Raw genomic sequence first — 24,544 nt, forward strand, 5'->3', positions numbered from 1 at the left:
CCGGCCCCCCCTGCACCCCCCACGCTAAGCCACTGCTGGGAACTGTAGTTCGCTGAAGATTTAACAAGGCACCCTTCATAAACCACAGTTCTCAGGGTTCTCTGGGGGCAGGGAGGCCAGACTCTTCAAGTGTCCTTCAAGCCTGGGCGTATGTTGCGGGCTCAGGCTTTATGCCGGGGATGGCCACAACCTCAGTTAAGTTTTTTTTTTATTGATTTACTTGATTTAGGGGGCCAGCTGCCCCCTGCTCGCCCCTGCTCACCAGTGGATGGTGCCAGGTGCGATAGAGTGAGCATCTGGGGCCCTTGAGCCTTTTGGTCCCTTTGCGAAAGTCACCCAGCAGTGAAAGGGTGGTGGTGATCCTGGGGTGGCTCACTTGGGCCAAGGCTTAGAGTCACAAGGGAACGCGGGTCTGCGGATGGGGCTTAACGACATTAGATGACCCCTGCGACCCCTTCCACTTCTACAATTCTATCAGTCTATGATCTGCGCCGGGTATCGGCCAATGAGCTCTACAAGCGAGACTCCTGCAGAAGAACTTCAAACCCACTTCCTTCCAAGGGCGCGCGCCCGGATGTGTCAGGATGAGTCCCTCCGACTCCTCGCTTTCTCCTCGCAGGCGATCAGAAGCCAGATTGAATGCGAAGGTTGGGGTTTTTTCCTCCCGTTCTCCGTGACGTTTCTCACTTTTGAAACTGAAATAAGTTTCCAATTAAAACAAGAACAAAAAACCGATCTGCCAAACGCGGAATGAAACAGCCCCTCAACAACAAAGGGTGGTTTTTTTGGGGGGGAGGGGGGCGTCCTGCCCCTCTTTGGGTCTTCTTCTGCAATCCCTGAACTGGTCTTCAAAGCAGGTGCTGTCAGTCATGCCTCAGCCCAGTCAGCTCTGGGAGGCATAGGAACCAAGGTCACTTCGGCGCCCCCAATAAAATATTTGAGGGGGCAGGCCCCCAAAAGTTTATGGGCTTTGCCGTTCAAATGGTGTGGGTGTGCGCCACGCCAACTGATCAATTATGTGGGGTGGGGCTTACCTGGGCCCCCCAATATTTTATTCAAGTTGGCACGCCTGCTGTGAGGGGAGCAGGGCTCTCTCAACAACTCTCAGCACCCAGCAAGCTACAGTTCTCACGATCCTCGACTGTTCAATGTGGTATCACAGCGCTTTAAATGGATAGTGTGGATGCTGCCTGCGGCTGCTTCTCTGATCCGCCCCTCTGCCATCCATGGCTGAAGTGGCTTGGGGACACCCTGGCTTCCCCAGACCCTCTCATCGCTCCCACCTGGGCTGACGCTCCGTGCCTGCGCCCCCAAGAGAGAGGGGGCGGAGCGCGTTTCTGGGTCTGACATGTTTATGGCTCCTTTTCCTCCCTCCCTTGGCAGCGAGTTTCTAATTAGATCCCCAAATTCCTTCTGGGCTGCTGGAGGAGTGAGTCCCCTTCTTCCCTCCTGGAGCCTCTGCCCAGAAAGCCCCCTCGTCGGATTTCCGCTGGGCTGCATCTAAGACCAAGGTGCTAATTCCTCTTTAATTATCCCAGGGAAACCCTCCGTAATTGCTTCTCTTCCCCCCGCCCCGCCAGCCTCGCCTTGGACCCTCTTCTCCCGCCTCTGCTTATCAGCAAAAGGGGGAAGAAGGATTCAGGCAAAGCCTCTTTCCCCGGTGAGCAAAGGGAGTTATCAGTTCCTGCTGGTGCCCAGTTGATGGGATGAAGCTCAAGGGGGGAGCGGGTGGCTGGACTTGACGGCCAGCCAGGGAGGACCTGTTGCCTCTCCTCGACGCCTCTGCAGGGCTTGGGGTGGAGAGGCTCTGGATGCTCCCATCCTCCTTGGAGGTCGTCCTGCCTCCTTGGCCCTGCCCTCCCGTCCAATAAGGAGAGGTTGCCTTGACACCTGCTTATATACCGAAGACGGCAGCAGCCTCCAAATCTCCAGCGCTGGGTTGGGGGAAGAGGGGAGAAAATACACACATAAACACACCCACACACTCCCCTCTCTCCATACCTATTTCAAGCCACAGACTTAGAGAGACAGTCGCCCCGTCGGGCAAGGAGGAGAAGGCTCCCGAGACGATGACCTCCAGCAAAATTGAGATGCCAGGTGGGCTGAAGGCGGACCCGGCGGCTCTGATGGCTTCTCTGCATTTGCTCCCGTCTCCCACCCTCAACCTGGAGATCAAGTATACCAAGGTAAGTCACCTGTCTGCTCTTCCCTGCCAGAGGAGCACGGGCTTCTCTTTTTCTCAGCTGACACAAAACCGCTTCCCTCGGACTTTTCTTCCAAAACACACAAACACAAAAGCCAGAAAGAGGTGCGTTTTCAGGTGCTGGATGCCAGTAGATGGGTGGCTATATGTGAAAGAAAGTCCATAGCATAAGAAAAAATATCTTGCCCTTTCCAGTTTGCCTGGCATCATTTTAACTCTTTGGATCAGTTTTTCTTTCTTTCTGGGAAAAGGGTTTCTCCGCACAGACTTGGGCTCCTGAAGATTGTTGGAGGGCGCGATTGTACAAATCTTGTTTTAGCCTATTGAAAGATGATGAGAATCATGTTCTGTTTTGCTGTTCTAAAAACTGGTGTCTTTCGCTCCTGGGACTCTTCCTTAACAATTCCTGCCGCAGATGTCACCGAGCCAAGTTGTTGTAACTTTGGAAGGAGGGAATCGTTTGCTGATTTCCTTCCTAGACAAATAACCACCTCGAATACAGGCAACTTGGCAAGAAAATTATTTGCTTATCCACATCACCAAGTGCCCAGGGTTGATGGCTTATTCTGCGGGCTAAGGTGTGCAGAGCTTTCCTATATTTACAATTGATACAGATCTGCAAGTTTTTTAGTGTATGTGTGTTCGAAGACAGTTATTCCAAAACGCAATTTCGACAGGAAGTGTGATGCCTTTGGTCCGTCTTCTGGTTGTGAATGCCTGTTTGTATTATTAAGCACACTGGACATGATCCCGTGGGATGCAAGACCATTTGAACAAGCCCCCTGAGGTTAAAGGGGAATTGCGCGAGAGCGTGCAACTCAGGGAGCAGTCATTGCAGGAGAATTTGGGCATGGATCAGGTCCCAAGCGCGGACATTCTTCATCCTTTGAAAGGGACATTAGACGCTTCAGGCTTGTAAAAAGGCGGCACTTCTATTTAAAGCCAATATAGACCTGAAGGTCACGCAATGCCGATTAACAAGAAACCTCATTGATGCAAACATACATGATAAATGTTTGTTAAAGATTCATTCTGTTCCCAGAATGTTTCATCACGAATGTGTTCTAGTCCCAAATTTTCATCATGAATCTGCGGCTGCTCCCTGTTTTTTCTTAAATCCGAAATATTGGTGATCATTCGAATAAACCACCTATTTTCAAATTAAAATTAAAAAAATAAAATAAATGTGAGTCTCGAATGCCTTGTGCCGGTTCACTTACCTGGCACTTAACTGCTCTTAACAATGTAAGGATTATTTATCTATAGTGCTAGGATTACTGGGGGTGCGATCCAGTCAAATTAAGCACTTTCAAGCCTCATTGATTTCAGTGGGAGATAATGAAGCCCGTCGCTGACTCTTCCCGTTGAAATCAAAGGAATGTGCAGAAGCGTAGCTGGTTCATAATCACAATACTCGTGGTTTTATGCGCAGAGGCTGCAATTCTACATACACTTCCTAGTACGGGGTAAACCCCATTGAGCTCAATGGAACTTACTTCTGAGTAAAAAAAAATACTGTATGAATTGTGCTGTAACAATCTATAGCTAAGCATCTTTACATCCATTGTGATGGCAGCATCTTGCTTAGTTCTCTCCAGCTGAAATCAGTGAGATCTAATAGCGCTTAACTTGGGCTGGATCCGACCACAGTCTTGAGATTATTTATAAAAAGAGAAAGAAAAGTGATCTAGATTAAATATGGATATGTAGAAATATGGGGGGGGGGATGTCTCACGGCAGCTTGTTTCAGTAGCATACAATTAGTCCCAAAATATTTTTGGGTCACACCGTCGCCTGGGCTAGAAGATACGCACCGAACGCGAGAGAGACCAGAGCAGATTCTTGAGGACCAGAAACTTGCGCCCCAAGTAGAAGCGGGGGCGACAACGGGCTGGGATTAAGGAGTCACAAGGATGGGGCAGGAACCTCCCTCACTCGTCCCAAAATGAATGTTGATCTGAAATATTGAGTGGCTGTGGCACTCGTAAAATTACTTTACCTGCGTGGAACTGTGTTACTCTGCAAAAATCCATGCACAATGATGGTGTATATCAGTAGTAAATCCTTGTCGGTTTTTATCCCATATTTCTATAAAAATTACAGTGCATCGAGAAATGGAAATAAAAGCTTGCCTTTGCAAGAGAAAACATGGTGTGTGTGTGTGAGAGAGAGGGGGGGGGATCTTAGTTTCGTACACCCGTCTCTGTTTTTCTCGCTCCGTTTTTCTCCGGTCTCTCTCCCCCCACTGCCGCCCTCTCTCTCGGCAGGCCAGGCAAGTGATTTATTGCTAATTGAAGCCTTTAATTGGGTGTCGTGGCTCTGGCCAGACTTTTATCCAGGATCCACTTTCCCACTTATTGCAAAGAAAAACAAGGAGATAGAAAATGACGGCCCTGCGCTGGATTCTCTCAGCCGGTGGGGTCACTTTTATGTCTCTCTCAAGTGACAACTCCTGTAAACAAAAGGGAACAAATCGCCTCCAGAAGGGGAAGGGGAGGGGGGGGGAAATCACTTGTAACCTCGAGCATCTCAAAAGTTATAGCAGCGCCCATTCTTCTATAGCTGCTCCGCCTCCCTTTTCTTCTGGGCTGTTCCTTGAGCGCCCAGCGGGATTTCCTTCTCTTGCCAGGAATTCGGCGCAACCGTTCCAGTTTGTGGATGCTGCGCGGCTCTTGCAATCCTGAGTCTCGGTGGAAAGGCCTCCGCAGTTGTGTCTGTGACTTGCATGCAGAGGCGGGACGAGGGGGGACACTTGAGGGGGGACACTTTAGGCGTGAAATTTCGAGCCTCGTTTAAGCGTTGCAGAGACCTGTCCCCTTGGGGCGCACAATCCACCGGGAAGTTCTCCTGCGCGCAACCCTGGAAATGAGTGCGAGTTGCGCAAGAGTGGTGCTGTGCTCCCGCGCACCTCTGTCATTTCAGGGGGGCTTGCCGGGGAGAAAGGGGTTGGCAGAAAGCATTCTGGGTTCATTAGTGGGGGGGCTGGTTGTTTGTTTGTTTTGCACCTGGGGCATCCAGATGCATTATAGACTGACCCCATCACTGAATGGGGTGATGTTGCTCAATGGAAGCCTTAAACACATTAAACTATTGCAAGCATGCTCAGATGAGCGCTGAGTGCAGGGTGAGGGCCAAAGGTGGACCAACAACCACAGAAGGAGCATGATGTGTCCTTCACCAGAGACACTCCTTCTCCCAGAGTAGTAAGACTTCTACACCCTACCAGACACAGGTAAAGGTAAAGGGACCCCTGACCCAGTGGCGTAGCGTGGGTTATCAGCACCCGGGGCAAGGCAAGTAATTTGCGCCCCCTAACCAGTGGATTTGCGCCCCCTAACCCGTGGATTTCCCTAACCCCCAGATGTTGCGCCCGGTGCGGCCGGCCCCCCCTGCACCCCCCACGCTACGCCACTGCCCTGACCATTAGGTCCAGTCGTGGCCGACTCTGGGGTGCTCATCTCACTTTATTGGCCGAGGGAGCCGGCGAACAGCTTCTGGGTCATGTGGCCAGCATGACTAAGTCACTTCTGGCGAGCCAGAGCAGCGCACGGAAACGCCCTTTACCTTACCTTCCCGCCGGAGCCGTACCTATTTATCTACTTGCACTTTGACGTGCTTTCAAACTGCTAGGTTGGCAGGAGCAGGGACCGAGCAACGGGAGCTCACCCCGTCGTGGGGATTCAAACCTTCTGATCGGCAAGTCCTAGGCTCTGTGGTTTAACCCACAGCACCACCCGCGTCCAGACATAAGACTTCTTTAAAAACAGAGTCTGATTGGAATCAGAAAATAAGAGTTGAAGGTTAGAATCAGATGGTGGCTGAATGTATTGAGGAAGCTCTTGACTTCTGAGGGTGACTGGCAAAGAAGCAATTCCAGTCAGGTGGGGACTGGCCAAGGACAGAGTAAAATTGCTAGGGTTGTCCCCCACTAGCCGCGCTGGAATAGCCTCCACCAGGAACAGAGCTCCTGAATGTTTCTCAAATCTGGGTGTCGAGCTGTACCTGGACTACAACTTCGACTACAACTTCCATCATCCCAAGCTAGCAGGAACAGTGGTCAGGGATGATGGGAGTTGTAGTCCAACAACAGCTGTCAATGGCCCGCCAGATGTTGCTGGACTACAGTCCCATCACCATCCCTGGTCACTGGCCTGGCTGATGGGAGTTGGAGTCCAGTCACATCTGGAGGGCCACAGGTTCTCCATCTGTGCAGCAGCCACCTGTACTAGCAACCTTCGCTGCTTCTTGTGGCAGCAAGTTTCATGTGCTAATTCTGCATTGTGCGGCACTCCTTCTTTCATCTGTTAAAAATACAGGGAAGGCTGGTGCATCTGGCCATCAGAGGAGATGCACGAATTCGCCTCCAGATGCTCAGGAACTGAATGTGGAGGCAGCTTGCCTTTGTGTGTTTCCTTGTAACATCCGAAGCCACCCTGCAGAGTCTGAGATGGGGTGCGGGGTGTAGGGAAAGGTTCAGGAAATATTTTGCTAGATCTACAAGCTGTTTACATTGCTGAGAGGTCTGCATTAAATAAATCCAGCATGTTAAATTGTGCAGTGAAAGACAGCAATATTCACTGAGTGACTCATAAATCTTTCAAACATCAGGAGGTGGACCAGTTTGTTGGGAGAATTGTTGGCTGATGCTGGAGGCTCGGAAGCACCAGGATGTATTGCAAAGGCTGCTTGCTTGTGTATCACAGCTGCACATTCTTCCTCTTGTGTGTAGCTTGAACCGTTATCCTTTAGGGGAAATACCATAATGAAAAATGAAATTTACCTGGACAAGGGCAGTTTAACAGAAGCTCAATCCAAGTAATGCAGAAATGTTGACAGTGAGCAGTTTGATTGCCTACTCCAGAGGGGCTTGTGTGCACCACTCTATTCCATGGGTTGGCAAACTAAGGTCCACGGGCCGGATCAGGCCCAACTGCCTTCTGGATCCGGCCCGCAGACGGTCTGGGAATCGCTGCATGGATTACCAGCGCGCGTGTTCTTTCCCTCTCTCTCCCTCTCCCTTACACGGTGGTGCCAGTGCTTTCTCCCTGCCTCCTCCTGGCTTCTCCTTGCCCTGCCTAGAGGAGGAAGGGGGCTGGGCTTTGTTGGTGCCAACTGCAGCAGTGCTCAAGCGGCCGCCATTTTAAGCAGCCCCTCTCTGGAGCCCTTTCACATGCCGCTCATTGTCCCTCCGCTGCCAGCCCCTGCCACTCGCAAGACACAGGTAAGCAGTCACTGGGGCTCATGGTACTCTTGCATCATTCCCCCCCCCAATATAATCTGCCCCCCCACAAGGTCTGAGGGACAGTGGACCAGCCCCCTGCTGAAAAAGTTTGCTGACCCCTGCTCTGTTCCTTAAGGGGCAGCTAAGGGATGTTGGGGGAATCCTCTTGGTTTCCCTGGTGTTAGCTAGTGGGGGGGGGGCAACTCTGCACCACATTGTGCTCCTTGTCAATATTCTTACTTGCTTCACCTGGGGGCTTGTAACTGGACACATTTCCTTAGAAGCAAATCCCAAGGATCTCGCTTCCATGCAGGTGTGCTTAAGGTTAGGATACCAGGACGTGTGTGTGCTCATATTCAAAGAAATAAGGAATAATGAGTTACTTCCAAGTAATGTCTTGAAGCTTATGATACTAGCAGAAAGAGATTCAGGTGTAGGAACATAGGAACCAACTCCTAGGGGTCAAGGTCCCTTTACCCACCCATAAAATATTTGAGCCCCCCCCCTCCGTTGATGGCCATTGCTCTTCAAATGGTGTGTGCACGCTGTGCCACGTGATCAGTTATGTGGGGCGGGGCTTACCTGCCCCCCCCATATTTTATTCAAGTTGGCATCCCTGTGTAAGGTTGGGGGGAATTGGGGATGCACCATACTCAGGCCAGACCTCACAAAAGAGCTAGTTGCTTGAGGCAGCCGTGATCTTCTGCAGCTCGAGGTCTTTTGCAGTGCTGCTGAAGGGGCACAACTCTGCTCTTCCTTGTAGTTGTGCATGAACCAGGAGTTCCAAAGTATTCCTGGGACTGATTTGGGGTTTTCCCCAAGGCTGGGTGGTTCATACTGCTGGACCATGAAGATGACTGAGGAGTAAAGAAGCCTACCTACCTGTCCCAGGAGATTCCCTTCGCTTACTTTGAACTCCACTTTTGAATGGAAGCCAGCCTCATTTTAATCATCCCAAAGGGCAAGCTGTCTCTTTAAATATTGAGACATTCATGGAGGATTCAGCTAAGTGGTGACTATCCAGGATTGTTCTGTGCAGGCTCCATGTTCAAAGGCAGTCTAACACTGAATGTGGGTTTTGGGAGAGGGACATTGAGAGAAGTGACTTGTCCTCTCACCCTGCTTCTGGACTTCCTGGAGGTATCTGGCTGGCCCCCTGGGGGAAGCAAGGGCCAGAGGGACCTTCAGTGACACCCAGCACCAGCCAGGCTCCTCTGGTGTTCTTATGATCCTCCCAAACCATGTAAAATGACAACCATGTGCTTTGGAGGAATTTAAAATTAAAATGAATAGAATTTTTTAAAAAATATTTTTATTTTTTGCAGGAAACAAATTCTGTTTGACACAGATTTTGCAGGCCCAGCTTTAGGCAGCCTTTTAGAAGTGGCTTATCTCTCAGGAGACTTAGCACATGTATTCTGAAAAGTGAAATAAAGAACCATCACATTGTCCTGCCAATTGGCTAAGTCCCTGGGATGGAGAAGCAAGACGTGAGAGGTGTGGCGACTGCATCCTTTTTTGCCTCTGTTTAGAGTTGTGTCCCCCTGCTTGTTGCGCCTGGTAGAGCTCTGTGGTTAAACCCTCAGATAAACAGCTCGGTAGGAAGACAAAGTGGTGTTATGAATGGAAGACAAGGCTGTTGATACACCCGTCGGCCTCTGTGCAGGAAGGGAGATGCACCAGCCACAATCTCCTCCTTTCTGTCTTGCTTCCAGCTGTATAAACTCCATATAAACACTTTGGGGGGAGCTGGCAGGATTGTAAGCACAAACCAGTGGTCAAATGGGCTGGTGTGGTCTGCAGTGTAGGCAGAAAGTCTGAGGGGAGGGGGGAGATGGGAGTGTGGGGTGTCCCCTTCTCCCCTCCCCTGTCAAAGTGTGTGTGTGCTAAGTTGCAGTGTCAAGGTGTTGATGGCTTTGCCCAAGCTCAAGGTACCGCTGAGATGCAATTACTCCTAGGCTGCAATCCTACACTTACCTGGGACTAAGCCCCATTGAACACAATGGGACTTCCTTCCAAGAAAACAGGCACGGGACAGTCGTTCAGAAGTGACAGGTCAGCTTTCTCCACTATGGTGTCCCTTCAGATGTTTTGGACCCAGAACTATGTTCTACTTCCACTGCTGGAGACCATAATGCTTCTGGATGTAACTTGCTGGAAACTGCAGGAAGGAGTTGTGGTGGTGGTGCTCTGATGCTGGTGGGCTTTGTGTGGCCATTGACTGGCCACTGTGAGAACAGGACGCTGGGCTAGATGACCAGCACGACAATTCTTACATGAACCTGTGGCTTCTGCCTCTGCTTCTCGTAATGGTGAATGCTGGGCTGAGGCAGTCCTACCTGCAGACAAAGCCTGGGTGCGCTTAAGGGTGGCTGAGTGAATGAGGGTTGCATCCCATGGGGTGGTAGAGGCTCACAGAATGAGGAAAGAATGGGTAGAGAGGGATTTTTATCCCCCACAATTCATAGTCACCCAGTGCCACTGATGGGGAGTAGATTCATGGAGAAAGAAGTTCTTCACACAAGACAATGTATCATTCATTGATGGATCTCACTGTGAACTTAGGCAAATTCACAGAAGAAGGGGAGAAGGCCATCAGCGGTTCTTGTCAGGAAATGGCACTATCAGAGGCTACATGCTACAAAATGCTGTGTTTGTATTACTGGCAGGAGAGAGCCATGGAAGGAGAGCTATTTGCCTTTATGCCCTGCCTGTGGACTTCCTGGAGGCTTCTTGCTGTTGGGTGCTGGAGTGGATGATCTGATCCAGCATTGGTTCTTCTGGTGCTCTTCCAAAAAAAGTCCATTTATGCCAAGCATAAGCAAGGTTCTGGACTACAGTTCCCCTCCTCTCTGCTGACGGGGCCTGATGGGAGTCAGAGCATCCGCCCTGGTTTGTTATCACAAAGGTTGGCATTTGTTCTGGTTTGTTTGTGAGATGGTTGTACAGTGCCTCATCAAACAGTTGTTATTCCACACACTTCCCAGTGCATTTCCACATCACTTTTCTTACCGCAAGTAGTCTATGGAGGGTGTGTGGTTGTTGTTTCGGAAGCAGATCTGTTGTGGCAGAACTCCAAACTCACTCTAGTTGTACCATCTGAATTTGCCAGCAGGGGCCTGAGTCCCATCTCAAAAACCCAGAAATGCCCTTGGTGTGCAAAACCACTGCTGAGGGTGAGTCCTGGTGAGCCCCCGCACAAACGATGCTCTGGGTGATGCCAGAAAACTGTAGGGCTGCTCTTGACAGTACACTTTGCAGCTGAATGTCTTTGGCCATTCAAGGTGGTTTTTAAAGTTAGTATGAAGTGTGTTTTACGTTGTTTTTGTTTAAAAAAGCCCAGCCCTACCCTCTGCCTTTAAGCATCCTTTAAGCTGTGTTAGTTCTGGCTCACCACCGCAATCTCTTCCTCTCTTCCTCTTTCTCTCTCTGAGTGCGGTTGGGGGTATCAGCTTTTGTTCAAAGAGCCCATTTGAGATTCTTGCATCTCCCTACACAACCCCACTGTTCCTGTCCTATATTTGGCTTCAGAAATGCCCCCTGAAAGGGCCCTGGAGGTGGGGAGTGGGGAGAGACGCCTCCGTTCCCTCCCGCTTTCCTGCTGATTCTATGGACTCCAATTTCCGAACTCCTTGCAGGGAGTTTCAAATGTACTTCCTTTTTAAATTAAATCCACCCTCTTGCATCGTCGCACGGCGCCCCAGGGTGCAGTAAGTCAAGCGCATTGTATTCTGCCCAGCTCCGCTGCAAGAAGGCTGACAGTCTAACATGTTGGCAGTTAACTCACACACACAAATACACGCCTGTGATAGCTGCTTGAATCACCAGCCTTTGACAAGAATGTTTTGCATCACACAGGATGCCTTTTAATTGCCTTTATTTCCAGCAAATTAACATGGGGGGGGGGGGAGGCGTGTGGAATTACTACTAAGCTTATTTTTCTCATGAGCAATAAATATCAGGCATGTGCTTACATTTATAGTTTCCTCAGGATATTAATGACTTCCATGCGCCTAGACCTTGCAAGGAATCTTTTCTCCCTTCCTTCCATTTGTATGCAATCATTGGAAGCAGGGCCTCTCCAGGGGTTGTGAGGCCTGGGGGTTGAAAGAGGGTTTCCAGGGCCACCGCCAAGTTCCCTTCCCAGAGCCCTGATCCCCCAAATCCATCTTCAGCCTTTCAGGCCTGTGCTGCACCTTGAACCCTGTTCTTCACCTGCAGCAACTGGAGAGCTGTGGCTCCTCAGTGTCCTACCAGTGGTTCTACAGCAGAGAGGGCTTTTTTTGAAGGGAGGCAGCTACAAGGGTAAGGAAAGCCCCCTCCTCCTGGGAACAAGGGTGGCACCAGCTATTTGGGGTTTTTCAATAGTTTTTTTATTTATTGCCTTTCTATACCTCCCTTCTTCCCAGGATCATAAAAAGGTAAAGGGACCCCTGACCATTACGTCGAATCGTGGCCGACTCTCGGGTTGCAGCGCTCATCTTGCTTTATTAGTCAAGGGAGCCGGCGTACAGCTTCCGGGTCATGTGGCCAGCATGACTAAGCTGCTTCTGGCGAACCAGAGCGGCGCACGGAAACACCATTTACCTTCCTGCCAGAGCGGTACCCATTTATCTACTTGCACTTTGACATGCTTTCGAATTGCTAGGTTGGCAGGAGCTGGGACCGAGCAACGGGAGCTCCCCCCGTCGCGGGGATTTGAACCGTCGACTTTCTGATCAGCAAGTCCTAGGATCATAGGCCAGGTCTTTTCCAGGGTAGTATTGTGGGATATTGTTCCTGCTGGTTGGTTTTTAACTTTGCATCTTGTTTGTTATTCTTTTTTGGTACAATTCCACGATACAGTGGAACCTCGGTTGTCAAACGTAATCTGTTCTGGAAGACCGTTTTACTTCCGAAACGTTTGACAACTGAGGCACAAAGGGTTGTCAGCAATTTCAATGGTGAAAATTGAGAAACATGCCTTGGAAGCCGTTCGACTTCTGAGGCATGTTCGAAAATGGAAGCATTCACGTCTGCGTTTTCGGCGTTCGGCTTCTGAAATGTTCGGCTTCTGAGACACTTGAAAACTGAGTTTCCACTGTATTTTCAAATGATGGTGTTTATCGGTTCTTTAATTCTTCACCAGGTAAGGACACAGGAACAAGTTCTTGCCCTCTGCCACCCCTTGCTCTCTGCTTTGCTTCAGCCTTTCTTGGCCTTGGAGGGAACCTGCGTATTTTGTCTTGTGGAGCAAAGAGTAGAAGCAGGGGGACAAATATTTTTATTAGGAAAATGAAACAGGAAGAGAGGAAGGGTTAACATACAGACTTTGCTGCTACCACACCAATGCCTTGATCCAGTTCTGGGGACAGAATTGTATCTCTGCAGCTGCTACTGACTTTTTTTTGTTTCGTTTTTTGGAGTGGGGAGTGGGGAAAACCTTGACTTTAGCAATCTCTTCTCCCATAGCCAGTTGTTCCTTGAGAAATTCTGTACATCAGCTTTCTCCATCCTGTTGGTACTCTCCAGATGTTTTGAATAACTGGCTGATGGGAGTCCAAAATCTCTGGAGGGCCCCGGGTTGGGGAAGGATGCTCTAAATAAAATAAAAAATGCCTTCAGAGGGAGGGGTTCCCTTCCGCAATTACCTGTCCGGCTCCCTTGTGGTGGCTTCTCCTCTAAGGTCTCCACATTTCAGATGCCACCAGGGCAGATCTGGAAGCCTATAGCCATCCAGGAAAGGGTTCAGATTTGACAGCCAGAGGCCTGTTTGCTTTGCAGGGAGTTCTTGATGCAGACATTCCTGGTGGAGAGAAATGGCGGAATTCCTCCCCCAACCATTCCTGTCCTCCCTACATAGTTTATTGCCAGGCGTAATGGGATGCCATGGAATTGTCTCCATCCACTGCCTTTCAGGAGATCTCTCTCCCTCTTCCTTTCTCTCCCTCTTCCCCTCTCTCTCCTTCTGTTTTTTTCTGGTGTGAAACAATCCAGATCACTCTTTTCCATGCTTTCAAGCTCCCCTCATTCGTTTGTGGGCACTTGCTCTTATTTCTTTCCTTTTCTCTTTGTAATGAAGGTTGAAGTTCTAATCATGGAAGAGGTGATCATATGGGGAACAATTAGGAAAGGAACTGAGAATAAAAGAGCATTGTCTCATAATGCCTTCTTAAAAAAGGAAATCTCTGGTGCTGCTGCATTTCGAATAGCAGGCACAGTTTTGGTCGCCCCGTCTGAAGAAAATAATATAAGAAGAGCATGCTGGATCAGGCCAGCTGCAGGCCTGCCATTCTGGGAAGCCCATAAGCAGGATCTGAGCACAACAGCACTGTCCTCCTGTGGGTTCCAGCAACTGGCATTCGGAAGCATTACTGCCTGTGACCATGGAGGCAGAGCAGAGCCACCATGACTAGTAAACACGGATAGCCTTAACCACCATGAATGGGTCCGATGTGTTTTTAAAGCCATCCCAGTTGCTGGCAGCACTGTCCCTGTGGAAGCAAGTTCCATAGTTTAATGATGCAGTATGTGGAAAGAATGGGATGCGGGTGGCACTGTGGGTTAAACCACAGAGCCTAGGACTTGCTAATCAGAAGGTCGGCGGTTCGAATCCCCGCGATGGGGTGAGCTCCCGTTGCTCTGTCCCTGCTCCTACCAACCTAGCAGTTTGAAAGCACATCAAAGTGCAAGTAGATAAATAGGTACTGCTCCAGCGGGAAGGTAAACAGCGTTTTCATGCGCTGCTCTGGTTTGCCAGAAGCGGCTTAGTCATGCTGGCCACATGACCCAGAAGCTGTACGCCGGCTCCCTCGGCAAATAAAGCGAGATGAGCCCCGCAACCCCAGAGTCGGTCACGACTGGACCTAATGGTCAGGGGTCCCTTTACCTTTACCTTATGTGGAAAGAAGTCCTGTCTTTTAACTGTCCTGAATCTTCCGACATTCAGCTCTATTGAATGTCCCCAAATTCTAGTGTTATGAGAGGAGAAAAACATTTCTCTATCCTCTTTCTCCATCCCATGCAGAAGTTTATAAACTTCTATCATGTTGCCTCTTACTCACCTTTTCTCTAAACGAAAAAGTCCCAAGTGACGCAACCTTTCTTCATGGGGGGGGGGGTTGCTCCTTTCCCTTGATCACGTGGGTTGCCCTTTTCTGAAGCTTTTTGCCAGGAAGGCCCTGGCCTGTAGGGGGCATCAAAGAACCAGCTCACAGGCCCCATGCTTTGAAGATGCTGCTGTCCAGAGCTTCCCTATGTCCCCTGCGAGGGCTGAGCCAGTGGCTCAAAAGGAGGTCTTTACAACATTAGCAGCAGTGCGTAGGCATTTGGGGAAGCATTGCAGTGCAACTAATAAAGCAGGGTAAATCCACCAACTGTGCAGTATTGCTGTGTCAGGAACATGGTGCGGAATGCATGCACTGCAATAAAGCACAAGTCTCGACGGCCACCTAATCACAGCGCAAGGAGGACCCAGCTCTGCCAAGCAGAAGACTTGGGTGTGGATCATGACTGGTGACACATGGTGGTCAAGAGAACAGTTCCCTGCCTGCCCCATTAAGCTCACAACCTAAAATTTGATAATGAAGGGAGGAGGCCGGGGGAAAGGAGGAAGAGGTCTGGTGGAGTACCAATGTGGGCGGGGGGAGGGGAAGGGTGCTTTTTCAGTGGCCTGATGCCCAGAAACTTGGGGCAGAGGCCTGGCTCCACTTCCTGGGCCTTCCAAACCCTCCTGCTGAATTGAAGCCTTTGTGTGGCCTTTTGGTGCCATGTTTCCAAGCTCCCGGTTGCTACCAAAGAGCACAGCTCAGCTTTTCCAGTTGGGGGGGGGGTCCAGGCCTTTTTGAGGCACCCCAGACAATTGCAAGCTCCTGGAGAGGCTGCCTGATGGAAGGGAGCAAAAGCATCTCAGAGAGAGAGAAGCCAAAAGGTTGTTTCTGCCGGGGGCCACCCTGCTGTGCAGCTGCTACCCCCGGGGAGGACGCTCCTGGCGGCAGAGGCCAGCCATGGCAAGATCCTGGGCCCAGCCTCTTGGACAGGGGGAGGCAGCTGTGGAGGGGAAGCAGTGAGCAAAGGCAGGCATTTGAGCCCCCTCGGCTCATCCCGCCCCCATCTGGATGTCTGCTGCATTCTTTCTCAGGGCGGGGAAGTGTGAGCCTTTCCCCTCTGGCTGGAGCTCCAGAGGCCGATACAGCCTGCTACTCTCAGGAAACACAGCAGGGTCGTCCAGGTGCACAGCTTAATTGGAAGCGGGGCTTGATCCTCTGGGGCTCAGCTGCTGGACATCTAAAGCGGCAAGGGACAGTAAAGGCACTCTGGGCATGCGTCAAGTGCTTTTGCATCAGCTCCAAGGAAAGGCTGCCACATGTTTTGAGAAAGGGGCTTTTCAGCTTGGGCAGCATGTCCTGCCAACAAACTTCATGAGTGGTGCTTTGGGGTGTTGGGAAGCCTTTTCCTATACAACTCTTGAACTCTGATGCAGCTCGATAAGCCAAGCTGTGGAGGACAGGATCAGAGCCGGCCTGGACAGCAGGCAGAAGGGCAACCCTTTCCAGTCCGTCCCTTTTGTGGGCAAATGTTTTGGGCTGTGTGTAGTGTATGTGTCCAAGTTTGGCCCACAGGCCTGAGGTTGCCCACTCCTGCTGTAGAGAACGCAGGGCTAGATCCATCCCAGCCTAAGGCAGCTTCCTGTGTTCCTACAAAATGAAGCAAAGGATCATCTTCGTCGTGGTTCAAAAAGTGCCTCAGTATCGCTTTCCATGTTGGCTTTGGGGTGAATGAAAGGAAGAAACTCTTGCGGTCTGATGTTTGGCCACCTATTAGTAAATAGTTACAGTATGCTTCACCAAAACATTGCCAGTGATGGCTGCCAAGTTATGACAGGGCCATGCTGTGAAGCTTCAGTTGCAGATTTGACACTATCAGACGAGGGCTCAATAGAGATTGGGAGTGGCTCACTCATCGTTACAGAGAGGAACGTTTCCTCTTCAAGTGTTTATGTACAACTTGCTTTGCCAATTCATTACCAGTCAAGAGAGACTCGCACCCACTCAGACTGGATTTTCAACCCTTTTGAGTAGATCATGTTTGCATTAGCACTTTGCATAGTTCTAGAACAGTCCCCCCCCAACTGAAACACTCCAAATGTTGCACCTTCCCTTTGTAGGACGTTTCACCCCCTTGACCATTTTGGTTGCCCCTTTCTGCATCTTTTCCAGCTCTACATTATCTCACCTCAGGCAGAGCCATGATGATGTTGGTGGTGACTCTGATTTCTGCCAAGACAAGGGGGAGGCAAGAAAGTCACAGAAAATCAGGCCCTGTTCTCACAGGGACAGCATATTTTCAGGAATCTGGCGACTGAATATCAGCCCAGCCTTAGTTTCATTGGTGGGATTTCAAAACCCTTTCTGTTCTTGTGCATTTGGGTTTTTTAAATACAGAAATTGCCTGGGGTAGGGGGATGTTCCCCTACCTTTTAATATTAGGCACTTGGCAAAGAATTAAACTTACGTTTTTCATTTACACCTTGAGCACTGTCGCCCCCTTTGAATTTAGCGGCAAATAGAAATGTCTTGTTCACATTGGCCTTTATTGGGGAACAAGTCATCACTATTCCCCCGCCCCAAAATCTCACAATAGATTAGAACAGAGGTTTTCAACCTTTTTGAGTCCGTGGCTCCCTTGACCAACTACATTCTTTCTGTGGCTCCCCTGTGAGGAAACACACTGTGAGCCTCAGGAGCCCAGTTATGTCACCCCTTGCCTGCAGAGCCAGCAGCCCCTCACCCCTTTTCAGACACCCTCCCTTGTGGAGTGTTCCCTCAGCCTCCTCTCGTCTCTCCTTTCCTTGGGAGTCCTCCAGGCAGCAGCTACCACTACCCCTAGTCTGAGCTGTCCTCACACTGCCCCACAGGAGCCTGGGAAGAGGATGCCCCCAGCCTTAGTGGCCTGATGCAGACCGGGCAAAGGTGAGGCCAGCGCCTTACCTTGGGGGTCTCCTAATAATTCCCAGGGCCCTTAACTAACTACAATCCCTGGGGCGCTTTGAGGGAAGCCATGGCTTTTAAAAGTGGCGTGATGCTGCTTTAAATGTATAGTGCGGAAGGGGAGCTGTGCAGCAAAGTTTGTCATGCCTGCAAAAAACAGGGGAGGCGCTTGACCTTAATGTAGCCATGAAGAGTCAGAAAGGTGCCCTGGATTCTATGCTCTTGGCTTAGCAACCTTCAATTCTTGTACTGTCAAAGGAAGGAATCATAACTGCAATTGCACAGTAGGGTGTGTGGAGGGGATCTGTGTCCAGCAGATCACCACCAGGAAACAATGCCCTGCCAGCTAACAGAGCCTAAAGAAAAGGGGGCCAGCAGTAGGAATCGCTTCTTTGCACAACCATGAGCTGCCTTACTGAATTCACTGCCACAGGTACAAGGGAAGATGGCCATTGGTCTGTTGTTGTTTAGTCATTTAGTCGTGTCCGACTCTTCATGACCCCCTGGACCAGAGCACGCCAGGCACTCCTGTCTTCCACTGCCTCCCGCAGTTTGGTCAAACTCATGTTGCTAGCTTCGAGAACACTGTCCAACCATCTCGTCCTCTGTTGTCCCCTTCTCCTTGTGCCCTCCATCTTTCCCAACATCAGGGTCTTTTCCAGGGAGTCTTTTCTTCTCATGAGGTGGCCAAAGTACTGGAGCCTCAGCTTCACGATCTGTCCTTCCAGTGAGCACTCAGGGCTGATTTCCTTAAGAATGGATCGGTTTGATCTTCTTGCAGTCCATGGGACTCTCAAGAGTCTCCTCCAGCACCATAATTCAAAAGCATCAATTCTTTGGTGATCAGCCTTCTTTATGGTCCAGCGCTCACTTAGAAGCATTTAAATAAGGTTTAGAGGCATTCATAAAAGAGGAGAGGTTTTTCCAAGGGCTGTTAGTCATGATAGCTGACAATGAATGCTCCAGAAAACACCTATCACTTAATACCAGGTGCTGGGTGCTGTCTTCCTATCCTGGTGGCGAGTTTCCTGGAGGCATCTGGGTAGCTCTTGGTAGGAAGAAGGGTGCTGTGGACCTTTGGTCTGATCCAGCTGGGCTGGGAACATAATGTTTAAATGTTTCTTTATTGGTTTCGTGTAGGAGAAAGGGTCCAAACTCCCTTTTGTTTCTTTGGCAGGCAAGACAGTGTGAAGGATCTTCCATTTAACTCTGTAAGGGGTTTTTTTTGAGGGGGGGATGTGGCTTTTCCAGCTTCTGCTGCCATCACCCAAAGTTTGCTTAATGCCTTTCACCAAAGATGTCATAGGTGGCAAAAGGCAGCGAGTAAATGTTCTTTAATATGATGTAACCTAATCCTGATGGATCCAAAACTGTCCTTTTTCTGAACTCCCTGTTCATGTTCTCCCATTTCACTGAAGTTGTTGAATGCTTGTGCTAAATTATATGAAAAGGTCTACCCACAAATGCTCCTCAGTTGGAGCCCCTCCTGCTCTTTGCTGCTTTGGCCCATCTCTAATTATAGACTGTAATAATAATCACCAACATCCTTCTGAGCAGATGAATTTGTGAACATCAGAAAGATGCTTTTGCCAACCAAAAGAGAGCGAGAGAGAGTGTGCTGTGTGCGCATCTTGACGGTGGTAGTGCTGGTGGGGGGAGGCTAATTGGAACCACATGTGCAAACTTAACATTAGAAATACTCCATTATAGGCACCACAATCAGTGTTGATATGTATTCTGCTGCTTGCACTGAAATGCCAGAAGTCATTTAGACTAGCTAATCCTTCCTGAGCTCTTCCCATGGAGTTTTAAAAACTTTGTTTTAGAGCCACCAGACACAAAGAGACATGTCCTGCGCAGGCTCTCCACAGAGCTGGCTTTGAAATGCTCTAACAGGAGAATTGGGGAACATTAAGGAGGCTGGCGGGAGGCTTGCCGGAGTGAACCCTCATCCCAAAGCTGCCTCCTGATGGTTCACTTGGGCCTAATCGAACAGCCACTTTTTGCAGGTCACAGGCTCTGCTATTTGTCTCTGACCTAAGAGATCTGGAGTGTTCTTCACATCAAAACCGGGTCTTGCTGAGCTGAGATCAAACAGGCAAAGGTAAAGGATTTGGCCAGTGATTTATCATGCCACGGAGAGCGCTCAGGCCAGAAGGGGCCACTGAGGATGAAGCTGACATTCCAGCCGTTTCTCATATGTGCTTAGAAGAGGGACTTCCAAGTTAAACAGAAGGAGGCCTTCCCCCCTCTCTTTTTGCTTTTTCAGGAATAAATATTGAGAGATTGTGTTTAACTACAAATGTCTTCCCAAGGACAGCATTTTCCAAGGCTGATGATTAACAGGAAGGTCTTCACCTAAAAATAACAGAGATACACAGACAATCTCAGTGCTACTGCAAAAGGGGCACATTCTACCAAGTGTAGAAGAGCAGTTCCTGCAGAAAGATTCAGCACCTACCTTTTATGTTTTATTAAGAAGTCAAAAAGACACCATCCTTCTGAACCAGACCCCAAGCTCTACTGATCTAGTCAAGCACTCTGTTTTAATGGCATTTTATTTGCTTGCTTGTTTGTTGGATTTCTTGCCTGGGGTCTAAGGTACGTCACAACAATAAAATATACCATTTGTAAAACAGATAAAACAGTGTCATCGTGAATTCTATCATTTAGTTACAAATTGTGCAAAGAAGGGCTCTCTTTTGTTTGTTCTGAATCTGTTGCTGAGGAATGTCACTGAGTGTCCCAGAGTTCCTGTACTATAGAAGAGGGAGAAAGAGTTCTCTCTCCACGCCTCCCATTCCATTCATAATTTTATAAATCTCTATCAAGCCTTTCCTTATGTATCATCTTCTCTAAACTAATCCTGCCATGTACTGTCAACTTTGTCTTCTCAGATGAGGCACTGAGAGCCAGGGCCTTCTTATGTGTGGCACCTCTCTTGTGGATCTCCCCTGCTCTTGTCCTGCAGAGCCCAAGTGGTAGTGGAGGGGGTGAAGAGGAGGAAAGCAGCACCATGGAGAGCTCATAGGGAGCTGCTTGCTCCAAGGAGGACTGGAAGTGACCTGAGGCCTTTTGAAACTCTCCCTCCTAGGTTCTGCCCCCTTTTTGGAGAACAAGAGCCCCTGGAAGGGCCAGTCCACTGACCTGGAGAAACCCTCTGTCCTAGTGTGGTCCCTATGCCATTGGACTGGTGAGATAGCATGGGAGGTACCAAAGCCTGTGAAGGTTCTGGCTCTGTTCCTATAGACCAGTGTTTCTCAACCGGTGTTCCGCGGCACACTACTGTGCCGTGAGACATTGGCTGGTGTGCCGTGGGAGGGAGGCGGGCGAGTCGGGCGGTGAGAGGCGGCGGCGGCGAGGATCCGCGTCGAGCCGGGGGCGGCTCCGCGGTGGTGGTGCCGAGCGGCGGGGCAGCGCGTGCAAAAGGGAGGAGCGCGAGACAGCGGAGGAGGAGGAGGCCGGCATGTCCGGGCAGCAGCAGCAGCAGCAACTCCCGGCGACGGCTCCTCAAGCCCCGCCGCCGCCCCCTCCTCCGCCCGCTATCGCCGCCACCACCACAACAGCCGCCGCCGCCTCAGTTGCCACCGTCCCTCAGTCCCTCGCTCTGCTGCCTCCTCCCACCCCCAAAGCTTGGAGGTTCCCCGGCAAGGGGGAGGGAAAAAACTTTCACTTTCGTGCGTCCCTCCCGGCGTGACGCTGCGCGCTGACGTCACGGGGCGGGGCTTTAATGGTGGTGTGCCGCGAGATTTTTTTTCAGTAAACAGGTGTGCCGTTGCCCAAAAAAGTTTGGGAAACACTGCTATAGACCCTGGTGCTGTGGGTTGTGCTTCAGTGGGCTCCTCTGCCAACCTCTAGTCCAGCTGTCCTCTGATCTCCAGCATCTTGGAATCTGCCCTGGTTCCTTAACTTCTGACTTGGTCACTGCAGGACTTCCCTTAGCGGCAGAGCCCAGACTTGGCACGGATTAGGTCCCGAGGTCAAATCCCTAGTATCTCCAAAGGAATTGGCAGCAGGTGGCAGGAAATACCTGTCTGCCCAAGTCCCTGCCAAGCTGCTGTTTCAGTCTGAGCATCTAATACTGGCCTAGGCGGACCAATGGTCCTGACATGATAGTTATGTCCATGAGCAAAAATGTGCAGCGGTGTGCCAAAGAGAGGCCTTGGCTCAGGGACAGAGCACCTACTTTGAATGCAGAAGGTTTCAGGATCCACCCCCAGACTCTAAAGCAGCAGCGAGAGATCAGGGGTCTCACCTGGGTCAGCACAGCTAAGTGATGGGCAGGGGGGGGCGGCGACTAGGATACTCAGATTCCTCCTTAGCCATGGGTGTGAGACCTTCACTTCACCTCACCCCCCCACCTGCCTCACAAGTTTGTTGTGAGGATGAAGAAGGGTAGAATACACATGGGATTTTAAAAAAATCATCCAAGGTAGCTTCATGTGTCTATGTAGAAGTGTCTACACTGTGTGTGTGTGTGTGTGTGTGTGTGTGAGAGAGAGAGAGAGAGAGAGAGAGAGAGAGAGAGAGAGAGAGAGAGAGACTGTTGCAGACTGAGCCCAGCAAAAAGTGGTAGAGGAGTAAGCATTCCTGGACCTCAAGGCCGACGTGTGTGTGTGTGTGTGTGTGTGTGTGTGTGTGTGTGTGTGTGTGTGTGTGTCTAGGAGGCAGCAGGTACAGAAAGCACCCAAAGCTGCCTTTATAGTTGCTCATCCCTATCACCCACCTGGCCCTGTATTGCAGCTGCTTCCCGGGGTTCTTGCCACAGAGGCTATTCCCATCTCCAACTTCCTGGGGTCCTTTTTAATTAGAGGTTGAACCACAGAACCTAGTGAAACCCCCTGTCCTCAGGACCTTTCTCCAAGATCTCCCCTCCTGTCTCTTAAGCACCTTCACTCTAGGCGTGCCCTCTGGGGCCTCTCTGCATCCTTCTGTGGGGCCGACAGCCTTTCAGGTCCCCCCCTCAAGTTTCTCTTCCTCTGGCTGACCTGAGACCTTCCTTTGTGCCAAATCTGTGCCCTGCCAATAAGCTCTGGGTCTCTATTCCCTGTACCTCATATCTGGAAACCTGCAGCAGCCAGGCACTTTGGGGACAGAGTGTGGGTGGCAGAGACAGACAGGGTCCGGGTGACCGTCTTCCACCTTTGCCAGAATCTGTGATGGCCTTTGCAGAAGGACAAAGTTCCGCTGGTGATGAGTCCCTAAAGCCAAATTCCTCCAAAGCAAAATGTTCATTGGGAAGGATTCTTCAGCCAGCTGCTGGTGGGTAGCTGATCCCAGGAATGCATCGTCATTCCCTGGCGGGAAGGTTTGGGCTTGTGTCGGATCAGGACAGCCATGTGCTTGAGAGCAAATGAGCCCTGAGAAATCAAGACACATCACGCACCACACCTTGGGTTGGGGAGGATTTTCCTTTGCCAGGCTCAATGCTGGAGCTTTTGAAAAGTTTCCAAACAGAGAGGAAATGAAGGATATGAAATTTCCGGAGGCACAGGTGCCAGGTATCTTCAGTGTTATGAAATATTTACCAAGGGAAGCGGGGGCTGCTGGATTTTTTGCATGCCTCCAAAATTATCCCCAAAAAGTGTCATTATGCACTCAGCTCCTGCAGCCACGAGATGGTCGCTTGGGGCCAAACAGCTGAGATTCCTCCCTTAAGCTTCTTTGGCATCCGATGCCTCCCCCCCCCCGCAAAAAAAACCCTCTTGGAGGAACGAGCCTCATATGAAAAAGGGATCACTTTGATGGAATTGAAACTATAACCAGCTACTAAATCAAGAGAGCTAGGAAATTCCAATTCATCCAAAAACATGCTTCTCTCCTATGGGAAGCTGTTATTATGTGGATGTTAAAATCCTCTTCCTGTATGGGGGAGAGGGGAAAAACATTATGGAATGGCAGAACTACAAGAACATGGTTTATTAAATCCATGGGAAAATAATTCCACCTTGGAGGACCCGAGGGCTCAGGCTTAATTTCTGTCCACTGGCCGAGGTTCTTGCTGGTGCTCCAGGGAGGTCGCCGCAGATGCCTGATGACATCATCACGAATCAATATTGAAGGAGGAATGAAAATTATTCACTCGCACGTCGTTCCAGGACATATTTCAAGAGAGGAAATGAAAGGTTACACTGCATGCCATCCATGTTGATTCGTTGGCCAGTGGTGATTGTGATTTGGTTGCTTTTAATTGCAGAAGTTTAAAAGGAGATGGTAGAAAAAAGAGACTCAGTGGATGTATTACTGTTCATGAGTTTTCAACATTGTCCTGTCCAAACTGGGTGGATGTTAGAAGGAATTTGTATTCAAACCCCGAAACCACTTCGGTTCTATACAGAACAGAGCAGAAAATTGTCAAATTTGAAACTGGGATGGGTGGGTAGGTTTTATACAATAATTTCTTAGCTGCAAAGAATAGAAAGCCTGGTGTGGGATTTATGTTTTCTATCTGAAGGGAATCCCCTGGGCACTGGGAAATTTCTCTCTCCATAATTGTGAATGAACTTCATTTTACTTGTCGCTAAGAAATGGATGAGACACATTCATTCTCAGTTTTGTGTTCAACACAACCAGGATGTGTCCATAGGGCCATTATTCCATTTAGTTTCATAACACGAGGCAAGGGGCGATTTAGGTGTTGTCATGGGTGGCAGAGTATCTTATACTCTGCTTAGCTGTCTCCCATTTCCTTATTATTTTGGAACAGTGGAGGCTGGCCGGTTGCTTTAGATCACCCTGTGGTTTCTCTTTCATAAGGCAGGCCGTTCCAATGACACTCCATGGTTTGGGCAGGCAGGAAATCGGGAGAGAATTGGCTGACTCTTCCTCCCAGCAGCAACTGGAGACAGTCTGCTGGCAGTTTCCCAATTCCCAGGCCATGATCCTGAAGGCTGTAGGTGCCTCTATGACAACCCACTACGTGAGATGTTATAAATAGAGTTGTTGCCACACAATTTAAAGGTAGGAGCCATCAGTGGGGCTTTGATGGATCTGTGTGATATCCCGGGGTTCTGTGCCTGCTCCTAAGTAGAGGTTGCCTCTGTCAGCCTGAGGCTGTGAGGCCCCTTTTTTTTGGATTTGGGGTGTGAGGAGCCCACACCAGTGACTAAAGCCCTGGCTGATGATGTCCTAGAATTGGGCTGGCAGGCGGAA

General features: G+C 49.9%; 1 protein-coding gene across 1 annotated transcript in view; it reads left to right on the top strand.

Moving 5' to 3' along the window:
- Window positions 1-1,433: 1,433 nt before the first annotated feature.
- Window positions 1,434-24,544, top strand: part of ALDH1A2 (aldehyde dehydrogenase 1 family member A2) — a 66,531-nt gene continuing 43,420 nt past the window's right edge. The window contains exons 1-2 of the mRNA XM_081170629.1: window positions 1,434-1,511; window positions 2,012-2,186. Coding sequence (XP_081026755.1) covers window positions 2,070-2,186 — 117 coding nt within the window. The 5' untranslated portion in view covers window positions 1,434-1,511; window positions 2,012-2,069. The remainder of the gene's footprint in view (window positions 1,512-2,011; window positions 2,187-24,544) is intronic.

This window comes from Podarcis bocagei (genome assembly GCF_964188305.1).
Source record: "Podarcis bocagei genome assembly, chromosome: 14".
Lineage (NCBI taxonomy): Eukaryota > Metazoa > Chordata > Lepidosauria > Squamata > Lacertidae > Podarcis > Podarcis bocagei.